At 38.8% G+C, this 15,874-nt stretch overlaps 1 protein-coding gene across 1 annotated transcript in view; it reads right to left on the reverse strand.

Moving 5' to 3' along the window:
• NET1 (neuroepithelial cell transforming 1) overlaps positions 1 to 15,874 on the reverse strand; it is a 53,311-nt gene that overhangs the window by 36,995 nt on the left and 442 nt on the right. Inside the window, exon 2 of the mRNA XM_024129660.3 lies at positions 2,624 to 2,690. Coding sequence (XP_023985428.1) covers positions 2,624 to 2,690 — 67 coding nt within the window. The remainder of the gene's footprint in view (positions 1 to 2,623; positions 2,691 to 15,874) is intronic.

The raw sequence follows: 15,874 nt of genomic DNA on the forward strand, positions 1-15,874 counted from the left end.
AATTAATTTGGGAAGAATGGACATTTTTATGCTATTGAGCCTCTCCTTGCATTAAATGGGATATCTGTCTATTTCATTAGGTGTCCTATGTTCTTTATTAATGCTTTCCAGTTTTTCCCATAAAAGTCTCACACATCTTTTCATAGATTTATTCCTAGTTTGAAATTTTTTCATTTCAATAAAAGCATCTTTAAAAATTACATTTGTTGGGCTTCCCTGGTGGCGCAGTGGTTGAGAATTTGCCTGCCAATGCAGGGGACATGGGTTCGAGCCCTGGTCTGGGAAGATCCCACATGCCGCAGAGCAACTAGGCCCGTGAGCCACAACTACTGAGCCTGCGCGTCTGGAGCCTGTGCTCCGCAACAAGGGAGGCCGCTACAGTGAGAGGCCCGCGCACCGCGATCAAGAGTGGCCCCTGCTTGCCACAACCAGAGAAAGCCCTCGCACAGAAATGAAGACCCAACACAGCCAAAAATAAATAAATTAATTTAAAAAAAATTACATTTGTTTATTACTAATATACATACATGCTATTGATTTCTTTTTATAACTTTTATAGCCTTGCTCAAACTCTTATTAGTCCTAATAGTTGCTATTAATATTCTCTTGGATATTCTATGTAGACAATCATATTGTCTCTAAGTAATGAAATCAGACTGTCTCTTCCTTTCTAATTTGTGTACTACTTGTTTTCCTGTCCTACTGTGTCAGCTACGAGCGCTAGTACAATGCTGAATAAATATGATGACAGCATGTTTTCTAAATTTAAAGGGACTGTCGCTATCATTTTATCATTATGTATGTTGTCTGTGGTAGGTCTCAGGCTAAGGAAGTTCGATTCTATCCCTGGTTTGCCAAGAATTTTATCATGATTGGGTGTTGATTTTATTTTTTCCACTCTTACTTCTCCTCCTCTTTTCTTTGATTTACTCTATTGTTCTTTTCTCACCTCTTGAGTACTTAATTTTTGTTCTTTTCCCTTCTTAAACTATGTATTTAAAAAGTTATAAATCTCCCTCTTAGTATTCCTTAATCACATTCCAAAAGTTTTAATACATGAACCGTTAGATATTTCTTTTGTTACGGAGACCTCTACACAAGTGTTTTCCCAAGTGAGATGCATCTATCCCAGACAATATGCAAGGTATCTTTCCTGCAGTACAGGAGGAAAATGTTAGAACTTCATTTTTATGTATTTCTTAATCCTTAAAAAATAAGCTTTACTAAAATTTAATAGATGATAAGCTCATCATCAACCACATTTAAAAATGTGAGTTAGGGCTTTCCTGGTGGCTCAGTGGTTGAGAGTCCGCCTGCCGATGCAGGGGACACAAGTTCGTGCCCCAGTCCGGGAAGATCCCACGTGCCGCAGAGTGGCTAGGCCCGTGAGCCATGGCCGCTGAGCCTGCGCATCTGGAGCCTGTGCTCCGCAATGGGAGAGGCCACAACAGTGAGAGGCCCGCGTACAGAAAAAAAAAAAAAAAAAAAAAGTGAGTTAAAGATAATGGCAATCTTATCAAATCCATTTTAGAAGTCAGCCCCAAACTGAAATTATCCCGACTATTTGAAATATACATTTATGTCCACTATCGTTAATCTCACCCTACGTGAGTACTGAGCTTTGAGATATTAGCCAATAAAGTTGCTACATACCTAAAAATTATAAATAAATATATCAGGGGTAATGCTCAAAATATTTTTGCTGATAGGCTTGCAAAATCAAATTTGGAGACACTGCTCTACTAGTTTTTCTGTTTAAGTTTAGGTTCTTCAACTAGGAAGGGAAAGGGACCAAGATGAAAAAAGTTTCAAAGGACAATGTGGAACTGCATTAAAATCAGGAGACTCTTACCATGAATGCTTTACTGACCACTTAATGTATGTAAATGCTATTATTCACAGAAATCTCGAACAGGAGTCCCCAACAGAAAAACAAATACAATAGAACAGAATACAAATGAAATGGCACATCATCAATACATGCACATAGGTAAAGTTTGGCAAACTAGAGGCAGAGGCAGAATCGTTTTTGCTATTTCCCCCAAATAAGAAGAGCATAAGAATCATGTTCTATTTGTACATACTTTATTTATATGAGTATTGTGAAGTAATGAGTTTTTCATTATAAAACCCCCCAATTTTCTGGTGTCACTTTGCACAAGATTAGATGCCTCTGTAAAGTCTCATTCTAAAAATAATGAAGGAGTCCCTCTATCTAAGATGACTAATAACAGAAATGATTCATTCATTATATACATTATCTACAAGCATTTTTATATTTTTCAACCAAGAAAAAAGCTGTTAGAGTGTGTGCATAAAATAGCCTCACGTTTCATTAATATAGTCTCTTAATTTTAACACGGGTAGGGATGAGAGAAAGAATTGCATAGAGTTAAAGATGAACAGATCTGATACTTTTCGTAATATATTTTATATTTAATTGAAATAAAAATTTCTTTCAGTTTGTTAGCAGAAAAGAATATTAGGCTGCCAAAGATGGTGATAGAAACTCTGTACTTCAAGGTTTTCGGAGAGGTACAGACAACTGAGCTGTACACCAGACTGAAACATAACCCAGGAATTAACTAATGTCTTGAAATAAAAAACCTAGGGGTCTACTCACCAAAGTGAAGTCCCAATGGGGGCCAGGTGTTAAAAATGTGAAGGAGCTACCTCTCTGAAGGGAATATCTGTTAACAGAAAATTCAAACAATAAATACACTGAGAGTAACTTCAGTAAAATAAAGCACTAGACAGATAAAAAGCTATCTTTTTCATAGTTTCACTACTGTTCAAAGTAGCCTTATTAGTCATTCAATTGTAGAAATAAGAGAAAGGGTATGTAAAAAAAAATACACAAAAAGTAAAAATCAGGGTATAGGTTCTGGTCACTTTCAGAAACTTTACAAAAATGAAAGGACCTTTATAAAATTAGTGAACAGATTAAGAGTATTTAAAGAAAATAATTCAAAACAAGCAGAGTTTATTCTAGGAACACACACATGGCTCAATAATATGAAATATATTTATACAATATACTGCACTAATAGGTTAAATAAAAAACAGTAAATGATGCAAAAATTACTTGATAAAATTCAGCATTCATGCTTAATATTTTAAAAATAAGAATAAAAGAATACTCTTACCATAATAAAACCTAAATGCATTTATTTTGTATTTCATGTTTAAATCTCTTCCATGTACTGATTTTTTTTTTAAATTATGATTTAATAAACCAAATAAAAAGCTTTGAATAACTATATCTGAGACAAAGGTCTCAAGTAAGATTAAAATTTGACTAGGATTTTGTTCTTTACTACTAAGTGACACATTTTTATTGTGTCATCTTGTCATTCAATGTAAAGAAACAAAAGAATCCTTATGACAAAAATCTGTCTTCACCTTTATGAAATATAAACCTCTATGTTTACAAAACATGTAGAAAACCACGAAACATAGCTAGCATAGGAAATAAATTTTATAAACTGTAATTATGAGAAAAGCAAAGGCTATTTATTCAGAGCTTGCTACGGCAAGGGAGATGGCCACCATCACTTGCGTTTAGGCAGATGTAAAGGCGGGCTGAGTAATGAGAAAGCTTTACAGTGGAAAAAAGGGAAGGCTTCAGGTGCACCCTGACTGGCAGGGGGAAGCTGTAGGCAGGCTAACTAGGACTAGGGCATCCTATGTGATTTACTGGGTGCAGATTTGATTTGCTCTAGTTGGTTGTAAGTTGGAAGCAAGGACAAAAATTAGGGAAGCTGGTAGTTACTGATCAAGTCCTGGCCATCTGGGGCCGATTATTACAGAAGTTACTGTGCTTAGCTTCCTGCATTGTCAGGCCACTGTCCACCTGTATATTCTGTCTCTCACCCTTGACCCTCATAAGGGGTCTATAAGTTACAGAAAACCACAGATGGCCATTATTTCTACAAATATTTACAAGCTTAAATCAAACACAGGGGCTTTTATAGTTTTCTAAGCTAAATATAAAGCAGAAGTTTATTTGACAAGGAACACAAGTGAAAATGGCTACAAGGAGAAAGATAGCAAAATGGCTTCACAGAAGAATTAATACTTAAGTAATACTAAAGCTGAATCAAAGAGAAATAGCAATTAGCAAAGCATACGAGAGCCAGGAAGGCTCTGTGGGGAAAGGGAATAGTACATGTTAAGGGGGAGTGAACTGAATTATATTCAGGAAACTGCAAGTTGTTCCTTATGTTTGAGTATCAAAAGAAATAAAAAAGGGCTAGATCATGATAAAAGGCCTCACATACAATCCTTAAAGAGTATGGACTTGATCTTGAATATGTACAGCAACTGTCAGCAACTGAGTTCTAAGAAACAAGAAGGCTGGATTGGAAGAAGGCCACACTGGTCAGGAAGACAAGTTAAGAAGCAGTTCCAATATTGCTTACAACAGATGGTAAGGGGCAGAGGGACAGCAGCAAGGTTAGAGAGGAAAAGCAGACCAGAGAGAGGGCTCAATGGCATAACTGGATGGAGAATTCTCCTGGTCCTCCCTAGGCCTGTTCAGTTACTATTAAGGTTCCTGGCATAGCGAAATAGGATGACACTAATAATAATTAGAAAAAGATGCACAAAGATCTTAAGATATCTAAAACAAACATTTCCTAAATAATTACTTGGAGCTCAAAAAACTTTTTGAGGGCCTCTTTAGTGCAGGAGAATAACCTAAGGAGCTGATGATTTCTTGCCACTGCAGAAAAGTCAAGCAACAATGAAGAAAATAGCATGATTTTTGATAAAGCACTAAGACATCAGCAATAAATTATAATTCATATGACTAAAGAATACATGGGGGGCTTCCCTGGTGGCGCAGTGGTTGAGAATCTGCCTGCCAATGCAGGGGACACGGGTTCGAGCCCTGGTCCGGGAAGATACCACATTCCGCGGAGCAACTGAGCCCGCGTGCCACAACTACTGAAACCCACGTGCCAAAACTACGGAAGCCTGCATGCCTAGAGCCCGTGCTCCGCAACAAGAGAAGCCACCGCAATGAGAAGCCCGCGCACTGCAACGAAGAGTAGCCCCCGCTCGCCGCAACTAGAGAAAGCCCGTGTGCAGCAACGAAGACCCAATGCAGCTAAAAATAAAAATAAATAAATAAAAAAAAGAATACATGGATATAGTATTATAGTATACATAAATAATATCAATAATATTATAAGCAAATGCCAAAAGATTACAGGGAAAACAGGACCTTCATACCTTATGAGTCCATAGAGCACACTTTTTAAAAACACTGCTCTAGGTAACTGCTATCATATACTACACGGTTAAAAAGAGCCACCAGTAGGGACTGGGTTGAGAAGCAACAATTATGATTTCTCAGAAGATTATTTTTAATGTAATACAAATATTCATTACAAAGTAGTAATCATAGGGGCACTTAAAATAGTCAATAAACGCTTCCTTTCAGGTATAAGACAAGTATTAAGGAGAACACAAAACCAAAGCTATTCATTTCTTTATTCCCTAGAATTGTCCATACTGACCTCAGAATGAATTTGATGTTTGAAAGCTGGAAAGAATTAGCTGTTCGGAATTTTAAACAGGTCAACAAACTGGAAAAACATTTCCAATTGGATGGCAAGATTCTTTCCAGCACCAGTTGTAATCAGCTTTACAGTAATGCTATTTTTTCCTATTTCAATAACAAGTACCTATTTATTTTGAAAACTCATGTAAAACAGGAACCCAAAAAACAAATTGTGCCCTGAAAGCATGTGAGTCAGTGCCAGCTTTCAAAAATCTCGGAAAGATATATAGTCATTTTTTCACAGGGGTCAGACTCAAAATGTAACACAGCTATTTTAAATCCTTGTGGGAAAAATTTTTGATTTCATAAACATTAAAAATGGACTTTCTAGAAGATACCCAGTACAGTCCATTTAAAAGGGAGCTCAAAGCTGAAATAAGAAGTGACAGTTCTTCATCTTTTCAAGAATTTTTGTCCAATCCCCTTTTTTCATATATGCAAATAATTATAACATTTAAAGCAAAAAATAAACTAATACCTAAAGGAACTAGCTTGGTATATTGTGTTTCCTACTAACCCCATTGTGATTATTCCTTGGCCTCTAACACATTTCCTTTTGTATCATTTGGTGTGTTTTCAAACTATTACTTTTACACTAAACTAAATTTAGTCTAAACAAAGCGTAATTAAAATGGCAAAGTTGATGTTCAAAAGAAAATCATCCTGTTATTTCATTCTTAAACCAAATTGTATTTTCAGAGATTATGACTTGTGTCACTGCCCTCCTCTATCATGGCAGGTAATTAAGAGCTGAATTGGATTTATAATGGCAGATTTATACATGGCAACATTTTCATAAAGTGTACCAGACAATATAAGTGACTATTCTAATTAAAAAGGAAAATAAACCACAAAAATATAAAGATACTGGCTTACAATAAGATAGGTATTTAAGTTTTTACAATGAAAATAATCACAATGAGTTAGCAAAGTAATGTTTTTTTAAAGAATGAGCAAAATTAAAGGGATAATGATAGGAGTATAGCAGAGTAGGCCATTGAAATTAGCAAAAAAGAAGACTTGAGGCATAGGGGCATTTGAAATATGACAAAGTTTAACGGAAAAGTTTTGGGGATGCCTCCAGACCTGTTAAGAAAAATTACTTCCTATGTGAAAACAAGAAAGAACACAGTAGTACTGATATGCAGCTGTTGGGTGCAACTCAAACACATTTCTCAGCCTGATTACAAACAACTATACATAACTCACAGATAGCTAAATTAAAAATGTGATCTGTAAATGCCAAGGGTACCGTGAATGCATCAATCTTATAGAATGAATGGTGTAAACTATTCTTTATAGATAACATTTGTTGGTATTTGGGGTGCTGAACTACTCAGGGTCTCAAGTGCTTTGCAAATTAGACAAACAATGACAAAATTCACTCATTTGGGTCTAATATCTGAGGAAGCAGACATCTCCTACTGTTTTGACTGCTTAGCATCTTAAGGGATTGTCTCCTCTCCACTTCGGAAAGAGTTTGGTGGAGCTGATAATCATGTAGACTATCTCCTCTACCACACTGGGGTTTTCTCACCTCTATCTGAGAGTCCCAAATAACAGATACATCTTGGAACATCTCTAGTCCAGAACACAGCTGAGCATCTAGAAACCAGCATGCACACACACATTCCAGACATCACAACGTCCTACACTAATACTCAAGACTATCATTCAATGCCTTGGCGTTACGAATTTCTAATATACTTACCAGGTTGCCTTGCCCACAGCATCTGATTCAGGAGAGAGGGTACAGGGGATAATGCCAGCAGCAAGTAATAGTGAGGGAAGAGAAAAATATCTAAAAGCTACTTTGTTAAAAATTTAGTAGCCTTTGGAAAACAGTTTGGCAATTCCTTAAAAAGTTAAACATAAGCTTATCATATGACTCAGCAATTCCAGTTCTAGGAATCTACCCAAGAGAAATGAACATATGTCCACACAAAGACTTGTATGTAAATGTTCACAGCAGCATTATCCATAATAGCGAAAACTGGAAACAATTCAAATCTCTAGCAACTGGTAAATGGAGTAACAAAATGTGGAATATTCATTTCATATAATGGAATACTATTTAGCAGTAAAATGGAATGAAATACTGATACATGTCATAATATGGACAAACTGTTAAACACGCAAATGCAAAAGATTATATATTGTATAACTCTATTTATATGAGATGTCCAGAAATAGACATTTATAGACATCGAAAGCAGATTAGTGGCTGCCTAGGTCTCGGGGTAGGACAAACTGCAAACAAACTTGAGGGAGTATTTGGGATGATGAATGTTCTAACAGTGAACTGTGACTATAAATTTACTAATAATCACTGAATTGCACACTTACAATGGGTGAATGTTATGATATGCAAATTATATCTCAATAAAACTGTTAAAAAGTACAGTCATTTCATTGTGGGAAGAAATAGCCTTAGGAGCTAGTGGGGGCATCCTTTTATTTTCAGCAACTATTAATGTAAATAGTAATAATAATGACAATCCGGGATTATCAAGGATTGGCTCAATTTGTGTTTATATGCCCTAATTTAGTTTTTTAAATGTTTTGAAAAATAGTTCATCCAAGAAGTTAAATTCCCTTAAAGGCAACAGGAATCCTCAGCTCTAAGTTAACAGAAAAGCGAGCTTGGCTTAAGAATATACCTTTAACCTTGGATGTCCATTCTACAAATTCATCAGTTTCACTAGGAAAACAAAAGTCAAAGATCTAGCATTGTGCTGTTACCAACTATACTGTACCACCTCTACAAAAACTGACAACAGAGCTAATTGCTAAATATTCCTTGATAGAGGGTAAGTAAGTTATAGCTCTAGTGCTTCCTGCAGAAAACGAAAATAATGACACTTAAGATTTCTGGAGTATTTGCTGTGTCTAGGTACTATTCTACTGTTTTACTTGAATTACCTACCATAATTTTCACAACCTTATAAGACAGATACTATATGAAGTGAGATTTAAAGAGATTAATCACAGCCTTATGAGATAGATACTACTAATGAGCTAGACACTACGAAGTGAGACTTAACAGAGATTAAGTCCTCAAGAGCAAGAGTTTGAACCCAAGGAGTCTGACTGTAAAGCCTAAACTCTTTAAACACTAATGTTTTATTTGGCTGTGGGTCACAGTCTAAAAGAATGTACATTCCCAGAGAAAATAATTAACTGAGTCAAAAGCTGGGGCTAGAACAAACTCAGCGTCAGGAAAACTGGGCCAGAAAAGCAAGCCGCCTTCTGAGCTATGGGCCGCGTGGTGGGGCCCAGGGCTGCCTGAGGACAAGACCCTGGCCTATTACTACCCAGAACAAAAAGAGAGGGACGGTGGCGCAGGGGTTAAGACTCCATGCTCCTAATGCAGGGGGCCTGGGTTCGATCCCTGGTCAGGGAACTAGATCCCACATGAATGCCACAACTAAGGAGCCCACCTGCCGCAACAAAGACCCGGTGCAAATTAATTAATTAATTAATTAATTAAATGAAATAAAAAATAAATAAAATTTTTAAAAAACAAAAAGAGAGGGACGGGGGCTTCCCTGGTGGCGCAGTGGTGCCTGTCCCCGGCACCGGGGGAGGCCACAACAGTGAGAGGCCCGCATAGCACAAAAAAAAAAAAAAAAAAAAAAAAAAAAAAAAAAAAAAGAGAGGGACGGAAGAGGAAAAAGGAGCGAGAGGCCTGCCACATAAGAGGCAGCCGCACTGAAAGCTTACACCCCAGTGGATTCCAGATGTCTCCACTCTTTCCTCCCTAATTATCTTGCCCCTGCCATATCCTATAGTAGTCATCACACACATTATGTTCAAAAAAATTTTTTTACCTCAGTGTGAAGCAATCCTCCGTATCAATATTTAGCAGAGGCAAATCAGCTAATAATCCATTATTTAACTTAGTACAGATTTAAAACAATAAGCCATGTCTCCTAGGCTCTGCACATCCTAGCCATTTCTACTCCCTGCTCATTCTCTAGTCTAGCCAGTTTCTTGCCTGGATGGCTGGGATTAATAATTAGCAACGGATGTGGCTGGAAATGAGCTCCAACCACGTGGGTAGGTTGACTAAAGGGCAGGCCCTGTAAACAGTAATATGCATGCAAATGTGTGTACACATGTACACACACACACATACACACACATATGCTGCCTAGTTTCACTTTGAATTCCTGACCACAAATTTCAAGTAATCCTCAGTTCTGCTCAGCAACACTATTAGATTTCCCTTGTCATTTCCTCGCCTACCCTCTGAAATAACTATTTCAAACCTCTCTCTTTACTCTTCCAATACTCCTTCCCTACCCCCACCTCACTAACAGCTATGACTCCGCACCTTATTATATTATATCCCACATATTTACACTGTCCAGTCTACCAACCATAGACCTTTTCTTCTCTCGTTATAGTGGATAAGCTCTATTATTTAAGGCCAAGCCCTCCACTTGTACACTGGGTCATATCCTTGGTTCTCTACTCCTAAAAGCAGCCAGAGACTAAGAATAAGAATTAGATATTGAATATAAATGAATCAAGTGTAACGATACAAATTCCTGGGGAATATCCCTTCTGAATAAGGGAAAATGGCCAGTGTAATAAGGTTGTCTTGAGGAAAAGCAATTGTGTAATCAATCAGGTTGTGAACCAAATTAGCTTTGCAGAGAACAATATTTTTACTTGAGAGAATGACTAATAGATAAACTGTCATTCAGACTTTGAGTATTTTGCGGACAGTTATCTATAATGAAGTATTGCTGCTGCCAATGATAAAAATTTGAGCTTTCAAATGAAAATTAGCATTTTTTGAAAACTGTACCCATCACTGAGCATGGCAACCTCCCAATACTTAAAAGCTTTCACATGAGATTGGTGGTACTATTAATAATTGTGATTTTCTGATAGCATGTAACAGAATGTATCAAACCTTTAGAAGATCTGCTTAACTCCCTGCGCCAATATTTTCCAAATGACAAATGCATAATGTCACAAAATCAAGGATGGGTAAAATAGATCTATTCAAAGTTTTAACAGACCAATGGATTTTAACGTAACAGAGAATGAAAAGTTCACTGATATGGTTTCAGATTCTAAATTGCAGCCACCTGTTAAGAAACTACCATTTGTCAAGCTCTGGTGTATTATCAAAGAATATCCTCAATTATCTGAAAAGGCTATTAAAGTACCCACGCCTTACTCAACTGAAAATGTATGTCAGGGCAGATTTTCTTTATCTACTAATACACTTCATTCTTTATATAATTCAACTTTATACACTGCAACACATTATATGGATATAAGAATCCAGCCCTCCTCTGTTAAGCTAGATTATCAGAGATGTCAAACTTATAGAACTGCTGCCCTAGAGAAAACCTGCACAGATGCACAGAGGAAATGTACCAAAAACAACAACAAAAAAGAAACTAAAAGCCAAATATACTGTATACAATATACCAAATAAACTCCATCTGAATTATGAAAAGAGATTTTAAAAACTATTATAGCTAATGATATTTCATTGTATAAAAGTGTAATGTATTTAATTTTCTCCTGTTTTTTCTAAACCTTTTACTATAAAAATGTGTTGTGATATACTTCCTTGTACATACATCTCCATATGCTATGCAACTGCTTTCTTAAGATAAATCCCTATAATTGCTTGGTTTAAATATACACCTTATTAAAATGTTGTTTTATCTACCAGATTTCGCTCCAATATACATGCAGTGAGAGTACCAGAAGGAAAGGAGAGAAAGGAGCAGAAAAAAATATTTGAAGAAATAATGGAGCAGTGGAGCAGTGAGAGGAGGAGGCAGAGGAGGGAGCCTTCGAGGGAGGGTCTGCCCGGCACCGTCCCCCTCCCCACAATGCCCAAGCTGCCGCTGGAGGAGGAGCAGAACATGGCTCTACATTCAATATTTTGCAATAAACAATAATGGAAAAGAATCTGAAAAAGAATATATATGTATATATGTATAACTGAATCACTCTGCTGTACACCAGAAACTAACACAACTTGTAAATCAACTACACTTCAATTAAAAAAAAAAGACAACCCACAGAATAGGAGAACATATCTACCTGCAAACAATGTATCTGATAAGGGACTTGTATCCAGAAAAAAGTTATTGTATCTTAATAATAAAAAATATAAATAACCCAATTTTAAAAATGGGCAAAGCATGGCTCACTAAAATTGGCAACATGATTCTATTCATGTGAAATGTTCAGAAGAGGGAAATTCATAGAGACAGAAAGTAGATTAGAGGTTGGGGTAAAGCAAGAAAGGAGTGCTGGGGAGGGGGATGAATAACTAAAGGGTATGGGTTTTCATTCTGAGGTGAAGAAAATGTTCTAAAATTGCCTGGTGATGGTTGCACACATCTGTGAATCTATAGGACAACAATGAATTATACACCTCAAATGGGTGAAACTATAGTATGTGAACATTGTTTTTAAAAACGGTGATATTTTCCTTTTCCTGTATGTTTTTTGTCTTTCAAATTAGTGTATAGTGAGTTTGGCTAGAAAAAGTTTTAATATTTACATTCTCATATACATCAATCTTTTTCCTTATGATTTCTGGATCTGATGTTATGCTTAAACAGTTGTGTCTTGCCCCACTATTAATTGACACTATCTTGTCACACTTCACATGTTCTTGTAGATGATCTTACATCCTTTCCCTCCAAGGTTCTTCTAACTTCATTACTCTCCTCATGCTGCCTCTGCCACCACCCTTTACTCAGCTGACACCATTTCCAACCTCACACAAAAAACAGAACCCTGGTGGGAAAGCCCTCAAATTCCTACTTACAACATCCCCCATCCCCCAAACTTCCCTAGCTCTTAGCCAGGCTAGATTCTCTACCCTTAATTTGGATTCCATCCTTTTCTGCCTTGCTGGTCACTTGTTTCATCATCTCTTCTCTCTTGTCTCTTCAACCTCTCCCTGTGCTTGCTTATTCCCCGCCGCCCCCACCCCATATCAAGTTTACCCCTTCTTAAGATTCTACCCCACAAGCTTGCGTTGCCTCCATTATTCTTTCTGGATCTCCAGTTGCAGCGAGAGTTCTTGAAAGTGGAACCCACACTTAGCATGTCAAGTTCTCCTAGCTCATTGCCAGCCATCAGATTCAAACACTCACCTAGGCTACTGCAGAGAGAGTTCCCACCAATTCATCATCTTCACTTGGGGATTTTTAACTTGGTATCCATAGTTGGGCTGCAAGGGCCCACAAATCTGAAATTTTATGTATATGAGCACTTTTTCGGGAATAGTTTTCCTAAGATTTACTGTCATGGCATACAAGGTCCCTTCATGATGTGACTCTTACTTCTTCAGTATAATCTCTCATCACTACCTCCTCTGGGTCTGAGTCCTCTCTCCTACACAACTAGCATCAAGCCACAGTGAACTAGTTATGATACCTAGAACTCATCATGCTCATTTGCTTAAGGGCCTTTTAACATTTAACATCCTTCCCCCATATGATGTCACCCATTTACACCTACGCTCTAAACTGGTCCTCCAAGACTCAGGGATTACTACAGGGAATCATTTCCTGTCCTCTCCAGTCAGGGTAAGTTCTCCTTTTATTTGCATCTATGGCATTATATATATACAGCTATAGTAACTGTTGTCATACACTATTATAATTATTAACTTTCTTCCCTATACCATTATAAGTTCTTCCAGAGTAAGGACAGTATTTTCCATTTCCATACTCCTAGTGTCTAAGGCTCACATATTTCCGGAACAAATCACACCTCATTCTCTTCTCAACCCACTACAAACATTCTAAATTCAATATTTTAACTGTTTCATGGAAACTATCCAAGGTCAATATGCTCTTCTCATTACCAGATTTACTGGTCTTTTCATTCCTTATCTAACTAAACTTTCCAGTCCTTCCTTATAAGTCACATTTGACATAGTTTACCACGTCCTTTCTCAAAATCCTTTCTTCCATTTGGCGTCCTGGATCCTGAGCTCACTTGGCTTTCTTACCTCACCGGCTGCTCCTCTGAGCATCCTCATTACCCTGACCTTTAAATGTGGGGAGTGCCTCAGGGTTAAGTCCCCAATCTCTTCATTTTTAAAAAATAAATTTATTTATTTATTTATTTTTGGCCACGTTGAGTCTTCGTTGCTGCGCGTGGGCTTTCTCTAGTTGCGGCGAGCAGGGGCTACTCTTCCTTGCAGTGCGTGGGCTTCTCATTGCGGTGGCTTCTTTTGTGGCGGAGCACGGGCTCTAGGCACGCCGGTTTCAGTAGTTGTGGCACGCTGGCTCTAGAGCGCAGGTTTAGTAATTGTGGCGCACGGACTTAGTTGCTCCGCGACATGTGGTATCTTCCCGGACCAGGGCTCGAACCTGTGTCCCCTGCATTGGCAGGCGGATTCTTAACCACTGTGCCACCAGGGAAGCCCCCCAATCTCTTCTTTATTCAGACTCACTAACTAGATGACTTCGCAATGCTGTGATTTCAAGTCTGCTTGCTGACAACCCCTCAATTTATACCTGGTTACACAGATGCATTCACTTTATGAAATTTCACTGAGCAAAACACTTATGATTCATGCCCTCTTTCATTCGACTGTTATACTTCAATAAAGCATTTTTTTTTAAAAAAAGAGAAAAAAGCAGAAAAAGAGAAAAGAAAAAGGAAAAAAGAAACTGGTTCTCTCTCTTTCATTTCTTCTTAAAATAGGCTGTAATCAGTATAAAAGTTTCAGGCAAGGGTTATCGTAAACTTCAAAATAAAAATCAATATCTAATGAAAAAGATACTGTTCTCTCTGCAATGATAACTTACGATGAGTTTATAAATGCCTTGTCCACGAAAGTAAGGTGTTTTCCTTTCTCTCAAAAAGAGATTGGCGGACCTCCCTGGTGGTGCAGTGGTTAGGAATCTGCCTGCCAGTGCAGGGGACACAGGTTCGATCCCTGGTCCAGGAAGATCTCACATGCCACGGAGCACTAAGCCTGTGTGCCTCAACTACTGAGCCTGCGCTCTAGAGCCTCTGAGCCACAACTACTGAGCCCACACACCACAACTAATGAAGGCTACACACTCTAGGGCCCATGCTCCGCAAGAAGAGAAGCCACCGCAGTGAGAGGTCCGTGCGCCTCAATGAAGAGTAACCCCTGCTCGCTGCAACTGGAGAAAGCCTGCAGGCAGCAACCAAGACCCAATGCAGCCAAAAATAAATTAATTAAATAAATTTTTTTTAAAAAAGGGATTGGCACATCCAGGCATGACTGGAATGTAAATTATGTAAGGAACTGTAGTTTATCTCAAGTAATAATGTGAAGTGGACCATAGTGCTTCTGAAAAGATGGAGCAGATGTGGAATTATAGATAAAAATCGACAAGTAACAGTTAACATTTGTTGAGAGCTCTCTGTGTACAGGGTTACACACATGACCTCACTGAATTTCACAACTTACAGGGAGTGGGTACTATTATAATCCCATTTGATGGATGAGGACACAACTTCAGGGATGTAAGGTCCAACTGCCAGTCACTGGAAACCCACCCCCTGCAAAACCGTGAGGGGAAAGCCACGCCTTCAGCACTTTTTCACCCTCTCCTCTTGCAGACACAGCCTCTGAAACCCTCGGCTAGTGTCCTTCCTTTGCAGACACACGGGACAGAATGTGAAATGTGTCAACATCTAAAAAGTCGGCGACCATCCTCTTCGCTCTCTTTACCCAGGAGGCTGAGGCCGTGAGCAGCGCTGAGCACCGACTTGGCCAAGGCTCCAAAGGAGGGACTCTGACCTCGGCAAAACTTTTCATATTAATGCTCGTTTTTAGGCTAAAAGTTTGGCGTCTGGTAGAAGTCCTCTGGCTCCAGGGACGATTCCTGTCCCCCGACCCAGCAGTTCCCCGTGGGCATTTAGGAACCTTCCCAATTCCAGCCGGAAACCTGCCGGATGTGCAGAGGCTCTCCAAGGCCCCCTGAGGGAGGTGGGGGAGGGGGAGGGGAGGAGACTGGAGGGAGGGGGAAGGGGAGAGGTAGGAAGGAGAGGAGTGCGAAGAGGAAATAAAGGACAAGGGAGAAGATGATAGGAAGAGGAGGAGGAGGGTGAGAGGAGGAGGAAGAGGAGGAGGAAGGAAAAGAAGGGGGAGGAGAAGGAAAAAGAGGTGGGAAGAAGGAAAAAGAGTGGGGGAGAGCTTCCCTGGTGGCGCAGGGGTTGCGCGTCCGCCTGCCGATGCAGGGAAACCGGGTTCGCGCCCCGGTCTGGGAGAATCCCACATGCCGCGGAGCGGCTGGGCCCGTGAGCCATGGCCGCTGAGCCTGCGCG

Source organism: Physeter macrocephalus, chromosome 11 (assembly GCF_002837175.3).
Source record: "Physeter macrocephalus isolate SW-GA chromosome 11, ASM283717v5, whole genome shotgun sequence".
NCBI lineage: Eukaryota > Metazoa > Chordata > Mammalia > Artiodactyla > Physeteridae > Physeter > Physeter macrocephalus.